This window comes from Bos indicus, chromosome 23 (assembly GCF_029378745.1).
Source record: "Bos indicus isolate NIAB-ARS_2022 breed Sahiwal x Tharparkar chromosome 23, NIAB-ARS_B.indTharparkar_mat_pri_1.0, whole genome shotgun sequence".
Classification (NCBI taxonomy): Eukaryota; Metazoa; Chordata; class Mammalia; order Artiodactyla; family Bovidae; genus Bos; species Bos indicus.
In genome coordinates this window covers 17,765,170-17,784,361 of record NC_091782.1, presented here as the reverse complement: position 1 = coordinate 17,784,361, position 19,192 = coordinate 17,765,170, and the positions used below count along the sequence as shown (strand labels likewise).

At 38.5% G+C, this 19,192-nt stretch overlaps 1 protein-coding gene across 8 annotated transcripts in view; it reads right to left on the bottom strand.

Annotated features, from left to right (window-relative positions):
- Nucleotides 1-19,192, bottom strand: part of UBR2 (ubiquitin protein ligase E3 component n-recognin 2) — a 108,403-nt gene that overhangs the window by 81,917 nt on the left and 7,294 nt on the right. For all 8 annotated transcript variants that reach the window (XR_011563386.1, XM_070778000.1, XM_019985683.2 and 5 more), the window contains one exon: nucleotides 17,460-17,719. Coding sequence is in view for 7 of the 8 variants with exons in the window: in XM_070778000.1 (XP_070634101.1) it covers nucleotides 17,460-17,719 (260 nt within the window). In the remaining variant the exon portion in view is untranslated. The remainder of the gene's footprint in view (nucleotides 1-17,459; nucleotides 17,720-19,192) is intronic.

Genomic DNA, 19,192 nt, shown 5'->3' with positions numbered 1-19,192 from the left:
CTTACTAGGTCTTCTCAGAAAATTGCCTTAATAATTCCAAAGAGTAAGTATCCCAACTTTTTACTTGTGTTTCATTTTCTGATCTTTTAATTTCCTTTCTTTCTCTTCTTTTGAGTGTGCTCAATTGTTCTAACTTCTTGAACTCCACGTTTACCTTTTTTATCTTTGAAATATTTTTATTTATAGAACAGTTGCAAAAATAGTAGAGTCCCTTTACACCCTTACTTTTCCTTAAAAGCTTTCCTTAATGTTAACCAAAGTACAAGGAAATTAACATTCAGATCAGAACAGTCGCTCAATTGTGTCCGACTCTTTGCAACCCATGAATCGCAGCACGCCAGGCCTCCCTGTCCATCACCAACTCCCGGAGTTCACTCAGACTCACGTCCATCGAGTCAGTGATGCCATCCAGCCATCTCATCCTCTGTCGTCCCCTTCTCCTCCTGCCCCCAATCTCTCCCACCATCAGAGTCTTTTCCAATGAGTCAACTCTTCACATGAGGTGGCTAAAGTACTGGAGTCTCAGCTTTAGCATCATTCCTTCCAAAGAAATCCCAGGGCTGATCTCCTTCCGAATGGACTGGTTGGATCTCCTTGCAGTCCAAGGGACTCTCAAGAGTCTTCTCCAACACCACAGTTCAAAAGCATCAATTCTTCGGTGCTCAGCCTTCTTCACAGTCCAACTCTCACATCCATACATGACCACAGGAAAAACCATAGCCTTGACTAGACGGATCTTTGTTGGCAAAGTCATGTCTCTGCTTTTGAATATGCTATCTAGGTTGGTCATAACTTTCCTTCCAAGGAGTAAGCGTCTTTTAATTTCATGGCTGCAGTCACCAACTGCAGTGATTTTGGAGCCCCCCAAAATAAAGTCTGACACTGTTTCCACTGTTTCCCCATCTATTTCCCATGAAGTGATGGGACCGGATGCCATGATCTTCGTTTTCTGAATGTTGAGCTTTAAGCCAACTTTTTCACTCTCCTTTTTCACTTTCTTCAAGAGGCTTTTGAGTTCCTCTTCACTTTCTGTGATAAGGGTGGTGTCATCTGCATATCTGAGGTTATTGATATTTCTCCCGGCAATCTTGATTCCAGCTTGTGTTTCTTCCAGTCCAGCATTTCTCATGATGTACTCTGCATATAAGTTAAATAAACAGGGTGACAATATACAGCCTTAACGTACTCCTTTTCCTATTTGGAACCAGTCTGTTGTTCCATGTCCAGTTCTAACTGTTGCTTCCTGACCTGCATACAAATTTCTCAAGAGGCAGATCAGGTGGTCTGGTATTCCCATCTCTTTCAGAATTTTCCACAGTTTATTGTGATCCACACAGTCAAAGGCTTTGGCATAGTCAATAAAGCAGAAATAGATGTTTTTCTGGAACTCTCTTGCTTTTTCCATGATCCAGTGGATGTTGGCAATTTGATCTCTGGTTCCTCTGCCTTTTCTAAAACCAGCTTGAACATAAGGAAGTTCATGGTTCACATATTGCTGAAGCCTGGCTTGGAGAATTTTGAGCATTACTTTACTAGCGTGTGAGATGAGTGCAATTGTGTAGTAGTTTGAGCATTCTTTGGCATTGCCTTTCTTTGGGATTAGAATGAAAACTGACCTTTTCCAGTCCTGTGGCCACTGTTGAGTTTTCCAAATTTGCTGGCATATTGAGTGCAGCACTTTCACAGCATCATCTTTCAGGATTTGGAACAGCTCAACTGGAATTCCATCACCTCCACTAGCTTTGTTCGTAGTGATGTTTCCTAAGGCCCACTTGACTTCACATTCCAGGATGTCTGGCTCTAGGTCAGTGATCACACCATCGTGATTATCTGGGTCGTGAAGATCTATTTTGTACAGTTCTTCTGTGTATTCTTGCCATCTCTTCTTAATATCTTCTGCTTCTGTTAGGTCCATACCATTTCTGTCCTTTATCGAGCTCATCTTTGCATGAAATATTCTTTTGGTATCTCGGATTTTCTTGAAGAGATCCCCAGTCTTTCCCATTCTGTTGTTTTCCTCTATTTCTTTGCATTGATTGCTGAAGAAGGCTTTCTTATCTCTTCTTGCTATTCTTTGGAACTCTGCATTTAGATGTTTATATCTTTCCTTTTCTCCTAGCTTTCCTTAATCAGAGCCTAACCTGCTGGGGTTTTATCAAACTGACTGGAAAAAGGGAAATACCCAATTCTAGCCTGCTCTAGCCATCCTGTCCCAACCAAATTAGGGCTAGGGAGGGCATCAAGAAGCACATTTGAGGTTCACAGCCCAGAGATACAGGCTCACTAAAAGACGAGACCTAATCACAAGACTACAGAATGCTTCTCCCTCCCTGACCCTTTACCACCATGTTATTTTGTTGTTGTTGTTATACATTTTCTAGCAGATGCTTTGCTTTTTAAAATTTTATTGAAGTATGGTTAATTTACAGTATTGTGTTAATTTATGTTTTACAGCAAAGTAAGTCAGTTATAGACTCTTTTTTATATTCTTTTCCATTATGGCTTATCACAGGATACTGAATATAGTTCCCTGTGCTCTAATGCAGGACCTTGCTGTTTATCCATCCTATATGTAACAGTTTGTATCTGCTAATCCCAAACTCCCAGCAATTCCCTCCCCCACACCCTTCTCCCTTAGCAACCGCAAGTCTGTTCTCTATGTCTGTACCATCACATTATGAAAGGCCTAATTACAAGAGTCCCCTTCACCCAGTATACTGTATGCCTAGTGACCAAGAACAAATTTAAGACATCCTAAAAGGTCAAAAAATACAGTTTGAAGAGACAGAGCCAGGATCAAAATCAGACTCAGATATTGGAATTACTAGGCACAGAATTAAAAACAATTATGATTAACATGCTAAGAGCTCTAATATATATAGTAGATAGTGTTTAGGAACAGACGGACAATATAAACAGAGATGGAAATCCTAAGAAAGAACCAAAAAAGAAATGCCAGAGATCAAAGACACCGAAACAGAAATGAAGAATGATGGATTTATTAGCAGACTGGAGATAGCTGATGTAAGAATATCTGAGCTTGAGGATACCTCAATAGAAAGCGCTAAGATTGAAAAGCAAAGAGAAAAAAGACCGGAAGGAAAACTGAACAGAATATCTACAAACTGTGTGACAACTACAAAAGGTTTAACACATATGTAATGGAAACAAAAGAAAGAGAGGAAAGAGAGAAAGGAACAGAATATTGAAAACAATATGTAGGACTTCCCTGGTGGTACAGTAAATAAGAATCCACCTGCCAATGCAGGGGACATGGGTTCAATTCCAGGTCTGGGAAGATTCCACATGCCCCAGAGCAACTAAGCCCGTGTGCCACAACCACTGAACCCGCATGCTCCAGGGCCATGAGCCCCAACTACCGAGCCCGTGTGCTGCAAGTGCTGAAGCCTGCATGCCTAGAGCCTGTGCTCCGCAACAAGAGAAGCCACCACAATGAAGCCTGTGCACTGCAACAAAGAGTAGCCCCTGCTGAAGGTGAAGGTGAAGTCGCTCAGTCGTGTCCGACTCTCTGTGACCCCGTGGACTGTAGCCTACCAGGCTTCTCCAGGCAAGAACACTGGAGTGGGTTACCATTTCCTTCTCCAGGGGATCTTCCCGACCCAGGGATCAAACTCGGGTCTCCTGCATTGTAGGCAGACACTTTAACCTCTGACCCACCAGGGAAGCCCAGGCCCTACTGCTCACAACTAAAGAAAAGCCCACATACAGCAACAAAGATCCAGTGCAACCAAAAAAAAAAAAGGAAGAAGAATATAAATAAGTAAAGAGAAAACATTTACTGAGAAAATTTCCTTAAATGACTGTCAGACACCACAGATCCAAGAAGTTCAAAGAACATCAAGTGGGATAAACACCAAAACACTTCGTACCCAGGCATATCATTTTCAAAATACAGGAAGTCAAAGAAGCAAGAGGAGAAAAAAAATCTTACCTGTAGCAGAACAAAGAATCGTATCTGACTTCTTAGAAACCATGAAAACAACAGAAAAGTAGAGTGAAATATTTGAAGTGTTGAAAGAAAAGATGCCTACCAACCTAGAATTTTGTACCTGTGAAATTATCCTCCAAAAGTGAAAGTGAAAGAAAAACTTTATCAGGCAAAGAGGACTCTTACAAGAATTAATAAATGATAAAGGGGTCAATATATGAGGAAGTAATAGAAATTATAAATATCTATGTATGTGGTTAATAAAAGAGCTTTTAGACAAATTAAATATAAACTGATAGAACTAAAAGAAGTAAATAAATGGTAATCATATATGGATACTTTCATTCCCATTTCTCAGTAACTAAAAGAACTAGTCATAAAAATCAGTAAGTATAGAAGAACTGAATGACATGATCAACCACTTTGTTCTAATCAACAGTCATAGATTATTATATCCAGTAACTGCAAAATATACATCTTCTTTTCAGGTGCATATGGAATGTACAAGACTGTGTTGCTGAGTCATAAAACAAACCTCAATAAATTCAAAGACTGCAACCTTACAGAACTTTAACTGTGTTACAAACCAGTCACAAAGCCTGGAAAGCCTCAAAAATATGAAAATTAAATAGCGCACCAGTACTGTTGCCTGGAAAATCCCACGGATGGAGGAGCCTGGTAGGCTGCAGTCCATGGGGTCGCTAAGAGTCATATACAACTGAGCGACTTCACTTTCACTTTCCATTTTCATGCATTGGAGGAGGAAATGGCAACCCAATCCAGTGTTCTTGCCTGGAGAATCCCATGGACAGAGAAGCCTGGTAGGCTGTGGTCCATGGGGTCACACAGAGTCGGACATGACTGAAGCGACTTAGCAGTAGCAAAGAATAAAATATGAGCACATTAGGTCAAAAATAAGTAAAAAGAAGAGTAGAAACCAAACAAACAAAACAGATAGAAAACTAATAAAGCCCCAAACTGATTCTTTAAACAGTTTTATGAATCTTTTCAAAGAGAAAATACAAATTATTAATTTAACAAAGGAAGAGACCTCACAATAGATACCATAGATATCAATGACTAAGAACCTAATGCCAATAAATTTGGCACGATACAATGAAACATATGTCTCAAAAAGCACAATGTACCAAACATGACACAAGATGAAATAAAGTTCTAAATAACTCATAAAGTATCCAAGAAATTTAACTTGTTATCAAAATCTTTCTCTGAAGAAAACACTAGGCTTTGATGATTTGTTTCACTGGAAAATTCTATCAAACACTGAAGGAGGGATGGGATGGGGAGGGAAATGGGAGGGATGTTCAAAAGGGAGGGGATATATGGCTGATTCAGGTTGAGGTTTGACAGAAAAAAAAAAAAACAAAATTCTGTAAAGCAATTATCCTTCAATAAAAAAATAAATTAAAAAAATTTTAATAAAACTTTTCAAAAACGAAAACAAAAACAAAAACACTGAAGGAAGAACTCGTATCAATTTTATACAAACTCCTCAAAGATATAGAAAAAAAGGAATATTTCTCAACTCATTTCATAAGGCTAGCATAACTCTGTTACCAAAACCAGATAAAGACAGTACAAGAAAGTGACATATGGTATATTTCATGGATTACAGACACAAAAAACCTTAATAAAACACTAGCAAATTGAATCCGGCAATATATAAAGGTTATAATACATGATGATCAAGTAGAGTTTATCTCAGTAATGAAAACCATTTGGGAAAAAAAAAATCAATCAATACAACTATTTATAGAATAAAAAAGGAAAATTATAATAATCTTAAAAGATATAATAAAAGCACTGGATAACATTCAGTCATTTATTATAATAATAATAAAAGTCAGCAAACTAGGAACAGAAGGAAATGTCCTTAATGAGATAAAGGGTGTTTATGAGAAAACTATAACAACATATTTTATCACAAAAGACTGAATGCCTTCATCCAAGGCAAGGATGTCCTCTTTCACCAGTGTAGTAAGGCACAAGAAAATACAAGGCAGAAAGGCTGGAACAAATATAACTGTCCCCATTCAGAGAGGACACAATTATGCAAAAATCCTAAAGAACCAAAACCAGAAGAAAACAAAAACTACTAGAACTACAAATGAGTGTAACAAGCTCACAGATACAAGTTTGATATCAGAAACCAACTCTATTTCTTTATATTCACAAAAGAAAACTGAAATTAAAACTAAGGAAAAAACACCATCATAAAATACTTAGGAATAAATATGTAACAAAAGGTATGTACAACTTTTATATAAAAACTATAAGACAGTTAAAAGAGATTAAAGAAGACCTCAATAAATGGAGAGATAGAAGATGTTCATGGACTGGAAAACTCAGTATTGTTAAAATGTCAATTCTCCCCAAACTGGTCTATAGAGTCAATGCAGTCCCAATCTTAATCTCAGCAGTCTTTCTTAAAAATAAACACTGACAAGCTAATTCTAAAATTTATAAAATGCAAAGAATCTGAAATAGAGAAAAGAAACTTTAAAGAAGCAAAAATGGAATCAATACGAAGTTTACTACAAAGTTACAGTAATCAAGTTAATGTGGTTATTGGCATTAGAATAGCTGTATCAATGAATGGAATTGATCAGTATTTTGAAATAGACCCACACTCATATGGTCAAGAGGTCTTCGGTAAGGGAACAAAGCAATTTAATGTGAAAAGTAAAAAAATGGTGCTAGAACAACTGGATCCCCACAAGCAATAAGAAAGTGAAGCTCAATCCTTATACCTCAAACTTGATTTAAAAAATCAAGTTTTGAGACAGATCGCAGACCCAGATATAAAACCTAAAACTTCAAAGTTTATAGGAGAAAACTGAGAGAATATTTTTGTCACCTCGGAAAAGGCAGAAATTTCTTTAACACAAGAAACAATCCTCATAAAATTTAAAAGTTGGAAAGTTAAACCATTCAATTTAAAACTTCTGCCATCATAAGACAGCATACAGGCAAGTCACAGACTTGGAGGAGACACTCATAAAATCTGTCTCACAAAGGGCTTGTATCCAGAATACATAAACAACTCTAAAACTCAGTAATAAAAAGATAATGAAGCCAATAAAAAAAAAGACTTGAAGAAAAACTTCATTAGTTCAACGGGCAATGAACACATGTAAAATTGCACCAACATCATTAGTCATCAAAGAAAATTAAAACCATATTGAGATATCACTATATAGAACAGCTAAAGTTTAAAAGACTGACAAAATCAAATGTTGGTGAGAATATGGAGCAAGTGGAACACTACTGGCGGGAAAAAAAATTTTTTTTAGAAAAAGTTTTGACAGTTTCTTATTAAGTTCAAACATACTTGTCCTTTGATGCAGCAATTCTACTCCTGGGGTAGAATCCACTAACAATTAAATGTGTGTGTGTGTGCACGCAATTGCTCAGTCGTGTCAGACTCTTTGTGACCCCATGGACTGTGGCCCACCAGGTTCCTCTGTCCATGGAATTTTCCAGGCAAGTATACTGGAGTGGGTTGCCATTTCCTCCTTCAGGGAATCTTCCCAACCCAGGGATCAAATCCATGTCTCCTGCATCTCTTGCACTGGAGGCAGATTCTTTACAACTGAGCCACCAGGGAAGCCCAAAATTAAACATATGTCCACACAAAGACTTGTTTGCAAATAGTCATGGCCAGTAACTAATGGATCAGCTAAGAGTGTTCAGTCTATCAGAATAATAACAGTATAGACAGTCTATCAGAATAATAACAGTATAGAAAAGCTTATCTTACTGGTGTCTTCCCTGGTGGCCCACTGGTAAAGAATCTGCCTGCAATGTAGGAGACGTGGGTTTGAAATCCCATGGACAGAGGAGCCTGGGCAATTTGGGAATAAACAACCAACGACCAATGGTGTCTTAATATTCCTAAAGTGTGTCATAAAAAGCTGAAGACTTTTAATAGTGTAATATTTATTATTTGGTCTTTTATTTTTAAAAATTGCTTGGCTGTGCCATGCAACATGCTGGATCTTCATTCCCCAACCAGGACTGAACCTATGCCCCTTGCAGTGGAAGCTGAATTCCAACCAGTGGACCACCAGGGAGTTTCTTTATTGGTATTTTAAACACAGAGATTTAAAATAATAATGTTTAATACTTGAATAAGTTGCATTTAAATAATGTTGGCATAAGCTGATATGATTTATGAAACAAACTACCATTTTCCTTTCCTTTAAATATTTTAAATTTCTACCAAAAACCAGAATGAACTGATTAAAAAAAAGCCATAGAAGACTTATGATAACCTCAAACTGAAACAACTCAAATGTTTATCAGTAGAACAATGGATTATGGGCAATTAAAGTACATTCATACAATGGACAACTACTCAGCAATACAAGTGGAAACAATTTCTAATAATTATAGGATTCTAGATCAATCAGATATACATTATGCTGAGTAAAAGAAGCCAGGCACAAAGGAGTATGATTTCATTTTGATGAAGTTCTAGAATGGACAAAACTAATCTAAGGTGAAAATATCAGAATAGTGGTTACCTAGGGCTTGAAGTCCTTAACAAGGAAATTTTCAGTCAGATGGAAATGTTCTCTGCTTGACAGGATGTGAGTTACATGAGGTTAACTATTGTCAAAAATGTACAATTAAGATTTGTGCCTTTTGAAATATGTAAACTTTCCTCTAAGAAATAAAGAACTCAAATATGATATCATTAGGAAAATGTTGGTGATATAAATCCAAGTTTCCTTATCTAAAAGGATTACCCCACAATAACCTATTCATACATCTACTATTCCCCAACAACTGGATAAAAGGCATACATGTAAAGTTGGTATTATGGCTATGGTATGAATATACCCCATGTATGGCTATGTTCAATCTTACACCAAATTGGTGCATAAAAAAAAAGTAAATAAAAATGACCATAAATATCCAAACCAAGAATACAAGATTCATTTTGGACAACCACAGAAATTCAACCTATCTAGGAGATATCAACTACCCACTTTCTGTTACTTTTCCAGGTTGGAGAGAGCAAAGTAGACAAGGGAAATTCCAGTACATTGAAGAACACAGTGATAATACCCAGCAATGAAATTCTGTTTCTACTAATAGGTATCTATCTTGAAAAACACTAAAATGTGTATAAAAAGAGATGTGTAGAAATAGGTACAGAATGTTCCCTGCAGCATGGTTTGCTACAGGATAAAAAAAAAATCCTAGAAATTGTCCATTTCTCATTTCATTAATAGGGCAAACAAATAAATCATGGCCTGGCCTTACTGTGGAAATACAGCAGTTAAAAGAATGAAGTAGATTTATATAAACTGACTGAGAAAGATCTCTAAGACAAATTGTTTCATGAAAAAAAGCCACATTTACAAATACACACAGCACAATTTTACTCATGTATCACATCCATATATTTTTTAAACTAACACAGCATTGATTTCAATCTCTGGACCACTCATGTTCTTAAAAAACAGTCTTAAAATAGAACTCTCCTAAAAAAAACATCCAAGTGTTCAAGTTTTTTAAAAAGCAAAAAATTGAACAAATTCTTCTTACTGAAAATAAGTGTTTCTTCCATATTAGAGTTCTATATTTCCAGAGAGAAAAGGAATGAAACCACCTCTTTCCCTCTGCCTAAGATATTTATTACTCATGGCTCAATAATGAATTTTAAGACTGAGTATTCGGCTTAAAAAATCTTACATATAAAAATTCCTTATAGTTCCCTAAGTGTTTTTCTATACTATACCTCTTTTTATCCTAACAATCCTGTGAGGAAGGAAAAATAACACCCAAACTCCAAAGATCACTGAAAACACTTCTAATGTTCATCCACTTTCAAGTCTGCATCTCTACCAGACACAGAAAAAAATACACTTCCTTGCCCTGTTTTGGAGTCAGAGGCCTTCTAACCAGTTCTAGGTAAAGGGATGTAGGCATGGTGGTCACTTTTGAGCCAGAGCAATTTATTTGCTGTGTAAGACCCTCCTATTTCCTTGCTCTGGTGACCCTTAAAAAAATATTAAGTTGACCAAGATGCCACATGGTATAAAGTAACTACTTAGAGCAGAGCCCCCACTCATCACCCCCACCAATCTGGTCACACAGTCTGAGTAATAAATGTATTTTGGGTATTTAAAGTCTCTGAGATGGTAAGTTTGTTGGTTATTTTTAACATAACCTCATCTATCATTACTGACAGACTCAATGTTTAAAAAAATTAAACAAGCAAAATTGTTCATAACAAAGAATCATAAAGTACTATCTGGAAACATGTACTAAGAATATTTCTAACTGATGGCAGCATAACTCCCAACTCCAAATTCTGGTTATCTGTAATATTTAAGCAGTAAGCTTTTAAATGTTAAATAAGAATGTTTTTAATTTAACTTTGCAACAAAAAACAATGGAATTAACTTAATGTTAAACTCATAAACCAAAATATGATTTCACATTTTACTAGTATTTTCTTTTTCTTAATGGTTATGAGATATCAAAATAAGTACTTATGATCAACATCACACTAACATGATTGTCCCTAATAACAATCATCTCTATTTAGAAAGAAATAACAAGTGCCACATTTGATTCCATTTTTCCTAATAGAGAACTAAGTATGAAAAAGTGAAAGTCAAAGTAGCTCAGTCGTGTCCCATTCCTTGGGACCCCATGGACAGTAGCCTGTCAGGCCCATCTGTCCATGGGGATTCTCCAGGCAAGAATACTGAAGTGGGTAGCCTTTCCCTTATCCAGGGGATCTTTCCAACCCAGGGATCGAACCCAGGTCTCCCGCATTGCAGGCGGATTCTTTACCGTTTGAGCCACCAGGGAAGCCCAACTAAGTATGCTGCTGCTGCTGCTGCTGCTAAGTTGCTTCAGTCGTGTCTGACTCTGTGCGACCCCACAGACGGCAGCCTACCAGGCTCTGCCATCCCTGGGATTCTCCAGGCAAGAACACTGGAGTGGGTTGCCATTCCCTTCTCTAATGCATGAAAGTGAAAAGTCAAAGTGAAGTCGCTCAGTCGTGTCCAACTCTTCTCGACCCCATGGACTGCAGCCTACCAGGCTCCTCCATCCATGGGATTTTCCAGGCAAGAATACTGGAGTGGGTTGCTACTGCCTTCTCCCAACTAAGTATAGACAAATATAAAAACTACTCTACTGTCTGAAAACAAATAGCTTTTCTGACATCACAGCGGCTTCAGCGAGATCATCTGAGATCTACACGATTTTAGAAATGATGAACAAATAACAGAAAAATTAACTTAATTTCCTTCACAGATTCATTTTAAAGACTCCTGAGTATCATTTTTTCTGGTTAAAGAAAATCTCCAACCTACAGACATAACTCACCTTTCTCCTAAAGGGTCTAGTTTAGAAACTCTCCCAGAATTTCAATAACCGTATTTCATCTTTCCAAATAACAGACTCCATGTCATCTTATCAAGGTACTGGGTTTCATGTACTACTTTAAACATAACACGTTCATCCTCAGACCCCATTTACCAAGAGTTTATTATGTACCAAATATTGCGGAAAGCACTATACAAAGGACCTCACTTACTTTCTTAACAACTGTGTGATAGAGAGTTTGGCTGACCTTTGGGGTTCCTAGGAAGAAACTCTAAATCCTTGAAATTTCCCATATATAGGAGTGTCTTTGTTATTCACGCTTCCACTCCACCCACATATCTGAAAGTTTACACTAATGAGGTAACTTTTTTTAAAATTTTATTTTATTTTTAATTGGCAGATAATTACTCTCTTCAAGAAAATTAAAGACACCAAGGGAACATTTCATGCAAAGATGGACACAATAAAGGACAGAAATGGTACAGAACTACCAGAAGCAGAAGATATTAAGAAGAGGTAGCAAGAACACACAGAACAACTATACAAAAGAGATCTTCATGACCCAGATAATCATGATGGTGTGATCACTCACCTAGAGCCAGACATCCTGGAATGTGAAGTCAAGTGGGCCTTAGGAATTATCTCTACGAACAAAGCTAGTGGAGGTGATGGAACTCCAGTTGAGCTATTTCAAATCCTAAGAGATGATGCTGTTAAAGTGCTGCACTCAATATGCCAACAAATTTGGAAAACTCAGCAGTGGCCACAGGACTGGAAAAGTTCAGTCTTCATTCTAATCCCAAAGAAAGGCAATGCCAAAGAATTTTCAAACTACAGCACAATTGCAGTCATCTCACACACTAGCAAAGTAATGCTCAAAATTCTCCAAGCCAGGCTTCAACAGTACATGAACTGTGAACTTCCAGATATTCAAGCTGGATTTAGAAAAGGCAGAGGAACCAGAAATCAAATTGCCAACATCTATTGCATCATCAAAAAAGCAAGAGAGTTCCAGAAAAACATCTACTTCTGCTTTATTGACTATACCAAAGCCTTTGACTGTGTGGATCACAACAAACTGTGGAAAATTCTTCAAGAGATAGGAATACCAGATCACCTGATCTGCCTCCTGAGAAATCAGTATGCAGGTCAAGAAGCAACAGTTAGAACTGGACATGGAACAGACTGGTTCCAAATCAGGACAGGAGTATATTGTCACCCTGCTTATTTAACTTATATGCAGAGTACATCAAGCGAAATGCCGTGTGGATGAGGCACAAGCTGGAATCAAGACTGCTGGGAGAAATATCAATAACCTCAGATATGCAGATAATAACACCCTCATGGCAGAAAGCCAAGAGGAACTAAAGAACGTCTTGATAAAAGTGAAAGAAGCCAGTGAAAAAGTTGGCTTAAAACTCAACACTCAGAAAAGTAAGATTATGGCATCTGGTCCCATCACTCCATGGCAAACAGATGGGGAAACAATGGAAACAGTGAGATTTTATTTTGGGGGGCTCCAAAATCACTGCAGATGGTGACTGCAGCCATGAAATTAAAAGATGCTTGCTCCTTGGAAGAAAAGCTATGACCAATCTAGACAGCATATTAAAAAGCAGGGACATTACTTTGCCAACAAAGGTCCGTCTAGTCAAAGCTATGGTTTTTCCAGTAGTCATGTACAGATCTGAGAGTTGGACCATAAAGAAAGCTGAGCACCAAAGAATTGATGCTTTTAAATTGTGGTGTTGGAGAAGACTCTTGAGAGTCCCTTCGACTGCAAGGAGAACAAACCGGTCATTCTTAAAGGAAATCAGTCCTGAATATTCACTGGAAGGACTGATGCTGCAGCTGAAACTTCAATACTTTGGCCAGCTGATGTGAAGAACGGACTCACTGGAGAAGACCCTGATACTGGGCAAGATTGAAGGCAGGAGGAGAAGGGGACAACAGAGGATGAGACGGTTGTATGGCACAACCGACTCAATGAGCATGAGTTTGAGCAAGCTCTGGTACTTGGTGATGGACAGGGAAGCCTGGTATGCTGCAGTCCATGGGGATGCAAAGAGTCGAACACAACTGAGTGACTGAACTGAACTGAATTACTTTACAATGTGATGGCTTCTGCCATACATCAACATGAATAAGCCAAGGGCATACATATCCCCTCCCTCTTGAACCTCCCTCCCCATGCCACCCCTCTAGGTTGTCAAAGAGCGCAGGCAGAATTAAGTAACTCAGAGTGGAGGTTGGCCATACCAGAAAACTAACCACGTGATTAGAGCAAGTGAGTAGAGGGCCAATGTGATTAGAGGGCTAATACCATGTGACGACAGAGGATGAGATGGCTAGATGGTATCATCAACTCGATGGACATGAATTTGTGTGAACTCCAGGAGTTGGTGATGGACAGGGAGGCCTGGCGTGCTGAGATTCACGGGGTCACAGAGTCGGACACAATTGAGCGACTGAACTGAACTAAATCATGTGATTAGAGGACTGGGGCTTTCAGGCACAGCTCTGCCACTGGGAAGGGCAGTGGAATTGGAAACTGAGTCATGTGGGCAATGATTCAATAAACCAGTATTCAATATAAGAAACCCCAATAAAAACTCTGGACACCTAAGCTTGGGTGAGCTTCCCTGGTTGGCAATACTTTGTTGTCATGCAGTAAATGTGCTGGGAAGATAACAACATGTCCCTGAGAATTAGAAAACATTGCATTTGGAAATCTTGCCTTTTGGCTAGTTCAGATTTGTGTGTTTTTGCTATGATAAAACTTTAATCATAACTACAGCATTTCCCTGAGTTCTGTGAATTGTTCCAGTGATTATCCAACCTAAGATAATCTATGGAGATGCTTGAAATTTGTAACCAGCAGATCAGAATTGAGTGTGGCTCAGGAGGTCCCCAACTTTCAGTTGTACTTTAGACAATGTTGTAGAAGTCTGTGCTCATAACCTGGAGTTGGCCAACTTTAAGTAACAACAAAGTTTAGAAATATCCTCTAAGAGTCTGGTTCCAGCTTGAGTCCTAGGAGGCCATCATAATTATATCCCTCTCCCCCATTTCAGGGTACTTGTCTGTCCAAGTACAGGTTACTGCATACTGCTTTCTTTCTTCAACCATTCTGGGCATAAATGTCCCTGATAGCTCAGTTGGTTAAGAATTTACCTGCAATGCAGGAGACCCCAGTTCAATTCCTGGGTTGGGAAGATCTGCTAGAGAAGGGATAGGCTACCCACTCCAGTATTCTGGGGCTTCCCTTGTGGTTCAGCTGGTAAAGAATCCGCCTGCAATGTGGGAGACCTGGGTTTGATCCCTGGGTTGGAAAGATCCCCTGGAGAAGGGAAAGGCTAACCACTCCAGTATTTTGGCCTAGAGAATTTCATGGACTGTATAGTCCATGGGGTCGCAAAAAGTTGGACACAACTGAGACACTTTCACTTTCGTGACCCTTTAGATGATGTCATGAACATGGAAATTCTTACCCAAGGAACCTTCCTTTTCATTGATTCTATACATTCTCTAAATACACAGTTAGAATACCCATGATAGGTATGAATGGATTAACCTATACCTCCACACTCTAATGATTTTATATCTCAAAGACTCCAGCCTCTACCATACACATACAGGAAAACTCTTCTGAGATCATCCTGACTTGGTTTCACCAACAAATCCTACAGGCACACTTAATCTTCAAATATAGGCAAACAGCTTTTCAGTGCACCACTTTCACTGAGGGAATAAATACATTCCTCCTCCTGTCATCCCACCTCCACTTCTCCAAACCCCCAAAAAAGCCAATTCCATGATCACTGCTGAAAACAAGATTCTTTCTACTTCTTTTTCTTCTAGTCATGGAAGCTCTCAGAACTGTCAATTTAATCAAACCCTCCTTACAAAGCATTCAAACTAGCATCCAACCTGTTCTCCCCTGGGATGGCCCCATACACAGACACACATGGCATCATTAGAGAAGAGACAAAATATGCAAAGGAAGAAAACAATAAAGAATCCTGTGGTGCTGGACTAGAACCAGAGAGACCTACATACAGATACACAGATCCACGGACAGGGTTTGGGATTAGTGACATACCAACAGCAACAAGTAGACTTACTATCTTATTTCTGAACACTGATCTCTACTAAAAAGGAACAGGCTCCTTGGAGAAATGGTTGATTTCAGAACTAAGGCAGAGAAAAGTCCAAGATGTGTTCAGAACATCTTGTGTCAGAAAAAGGAAGTGCTCAAAGAATGATGGGGACATAAAAAACAACAAAGACAGCTTGAAGGCCTGTGTGTGCATGCTTAGTCACTCTGTTGTGTCTGACTATTTGCGACCCCATGGACTGCAGCCCGCCAGGCTCCTGTGTCCATGGGGATTCTCTAGGCAAGAATACTGGAGTGGGTAGCCTTTCCCTTCTCCAAGGGATCTTCCCAACCCAGGGATGGAATCCAGGTCTCCCACATTGCAGGCAGATTCTTTACTGTCTGAGCCACCAGGGAAACTGCCTGAAAGGCCTTCCACTGGTCAAATCTAGGACAATTTTGACCACCAGAATAATGGGACTCCATGAATACATACTGATACAAATAAAAAACTGAACATTTGGTAAGAAAGAGGATATTTAATATGTCTCAAAGTATCTCACCACCAAATATTTAGTGATTAGAGAGGGAAAAAGAGTAACTCCACAGCAGAGAAGCCTTGCAGAAATCAAGTGATCAAAGTTAAAGAGCTATTGAACCAAACTGGAACACTTTGGTTCAAACCTGGAACACTGAGAACATGTAATTTTTGTAATATTTCTGTGAAAGAAACAACCTGACTCTAACCATGAAGCATACAGACAAACCCAAATTGAGAGGCATTTGGTCTGTACTTGTCAAAAGTGTCCAGATCATGAAAGTCAAAGAAAAACCAATACAACATTCCAAACTGAAGATTCAAAGACACGACATACAAATGCATGCTTTGGAACTGGATATTTTTGACACAAAGGATGTTATTGCAACAATTGGATCTCAGTTTCCTCATCTGTAAATCATGCGATTAAACTAGATCTACTTCTCCAAATACCAATAAGGGACTTAGGTTTCTGTATAGACAAACAAAAAACTAGATCTAACAGTCTTTCAATATATAAAAAGCTCTTGATTGGTATTCTAACCATAAAGAAAGACTGCAACAGACACCCAGAAGTTGTAACCAAAATTAAGTTGCATGGGAAAAAGTCTTAAAGAAAAAAATATAATACAATCAATACTGTATCCACACAATGGAATATTACCTAGCTATATGAGCCGATATGGACAGATGTCAATGGCAAGATTTTGTAGAGAAAGGAAAACTTAGCCCAGTATATCTAACATAGTCCCTTTTCTATGTATGTCTGCATATATATGTTTAAGATAGCCCCATATATGGCATGTATAGGCACAAAAAATTTCTGGAAGGATATATAAGAGTTTGTCAATAATGATTAGTTCTGAGAAACAGGAGAAGATAGTCCTAAAAGGAAACAGAGCACTTTCCTCTCCATCTTCTACCCCTGTACACTCAATTCTCAACAAGAAATATAAAGTCAACCTAGTAGTACTAAGTACATATAGTACCCAGACCATGGTTCCTAACATTCCCAACTAAAAGGAAACTCCCTGCATAAGTGGCTGATTGCATATATGGGTCAGAGTAAGTACAAAGTGAGGTGTGGACATCTTGTGCCAGAAAGCAAAGAAGCACCCAAAGACTATGAAAGGCATGTGAAAATGACCAAGAAGCTAGTGTGATGGGGCATTCAAAGGCCAAACATGGGGTAATTCGAACATCAAAAAGAACCACTCTATCAAGAAAAGCAAGAAAGTGATCATTACAAGAGTCAAGGTAGGGGTTAACTATGGAGGAGGAAGAAAGCACACTATGGGTCTCTGCAGTCCTGGTGATGCTCTATTTCTTGACCTGGAAAATAATATTTGTTTATAATAAGTTATTAAACCAAATATATTTGTTGTGTAGACTTACACACACACACACATTTATATAATATTTCATAATTTAAAAATTAAAATGTAAGGTTTCATGAAAAAAGTAAAAACAAGAAGGAAAGAAAGAAAATGGCAATATCTTACCTGCAAGAGTATGTAGGTTCTCCCACTTTAAAAACACGACCACAAAGATGAGAAGGTTTATTTGTTTGTTCAAGTTTGGAAAATCCCAACTCAGGATCTTCACCACAAAGGTACCACTCCATTGGTCCCAACAAAACTTGATGTGCCAACATGTCTTCTTTCTGTGGAAAAGGGTTGGGACCCCTGCAGTAGATTTTGGGTACATAGTGGGCCAAATGCTGGTATACTTCTCTAGTGAGGTCAGTTGCTTGCAGCCATTTCTTTAAAAAAAGAAAAAATAATTTTAAACAAAGTCAATAAACTGCAAATTTGAATAAATCTACTCTGTTTTCTTCTAGACACAAAAAATAATGACAAAAGAATCTTATAAACTGTTTTATTGACAACATTCATCACTGTATGCCTTTTCAAAAAGGGTAAAACGTTTAGATTTTAACTACAATAGCCAGTATCTTAGATTTCTACTTAAAGTGAAAGCAAAATCAACAGTGAAATGAGCCCATCTCCTCAAAATGACTCCTGAAGCAACCTTCTATGGGCAGTCCAGGAAAATAACCACAACAAATCATCTCAAAGATGCTAGCCATTGAGCCCATCTGACTTCCTTTCTAATTTCAACTGTTTTGCTCAAATGATACACTGATTGTGATTTGGATTCTCTTTTCAGTTTGCTGATAGCAAGAACATACAGTAAACAGGAACAGCCAATATACTAATTCTATTTCTCAATGATTAATAAATGACACCCCACAAGAGACTTTGTTTTAATGATTATGTTCTTTTCCCCCTGATCAACCTCTGCTTAAACCCTTTCTCCTTTGCTCTCCACGCTAAAAACATTTAAAAAAGCCACTGTTTCCTGTACCCAAACTTTCATGTCCTACTACCTGTGGTAATTCTACTTAGATATCTAACAGATGCTGCGATATTGTAATTTACAATAAGAAATACACTTTTGGTTTTCTCATTCCTAGCACAGAGTTCCTAAAACTCTTGAAATTTCCTAAGTATAAGTGAGATAAAGAAAGGAGTGTCTTTTGTTATTCAAAGCAAACCTCTTTCAATCAGACCTGAACTGCAGTTACTGAGGTGACTTTTGGAAAGCCCCTAAGGATGGGGAGCTGGTTGCCACAGGAACATGATTAGTAGGTGGGAACTTACAGCCTCCACCCCAACCAACTTCAGGGAAGGGAGAGGTGCTGGAGGTGAAGTTAATCACTCATGACCAATGATTTGATCATCACGCCTATGGAGGCATGAAGCCTCCATAAGAATCCCAAAGTGTTGAGGTTCAGCCACCTTCTTCCTTGATGAACAGGCAGAGGTGCTAACATGCCCAGAAAGGGCATGGAAGCTCCACATACCTTCCTCTGTTTCATTTGGTTATTCCTGAGTTGTATCATTTTATAATAAACAAGTAACCTAGTAAATAAACTGCTTCCTTGAGTTCTGGCAGCCACTGCAGCAAATTATTGAACCCAAAGAGGGGGTCACAGGAACCCCCCTCATTTGCAACATAAATTGTGGGTAACCTGAGGACCCCCTGCTTGTGAGTGGCATCTGAAGTAGTAATGGGGGCAGCTTTGTGGGACTGAGCCCTTAATCTTTGGGATCTGATGCTATCTCCAGGTGTATAACGTCAGAATTGACCAACTTGTAGGGCACCCAATTGGTGTCTGCTGAGAAGGAGAGAACTGCTTGATGTGGGAAAAACAATCCCCTACATTTGGTGG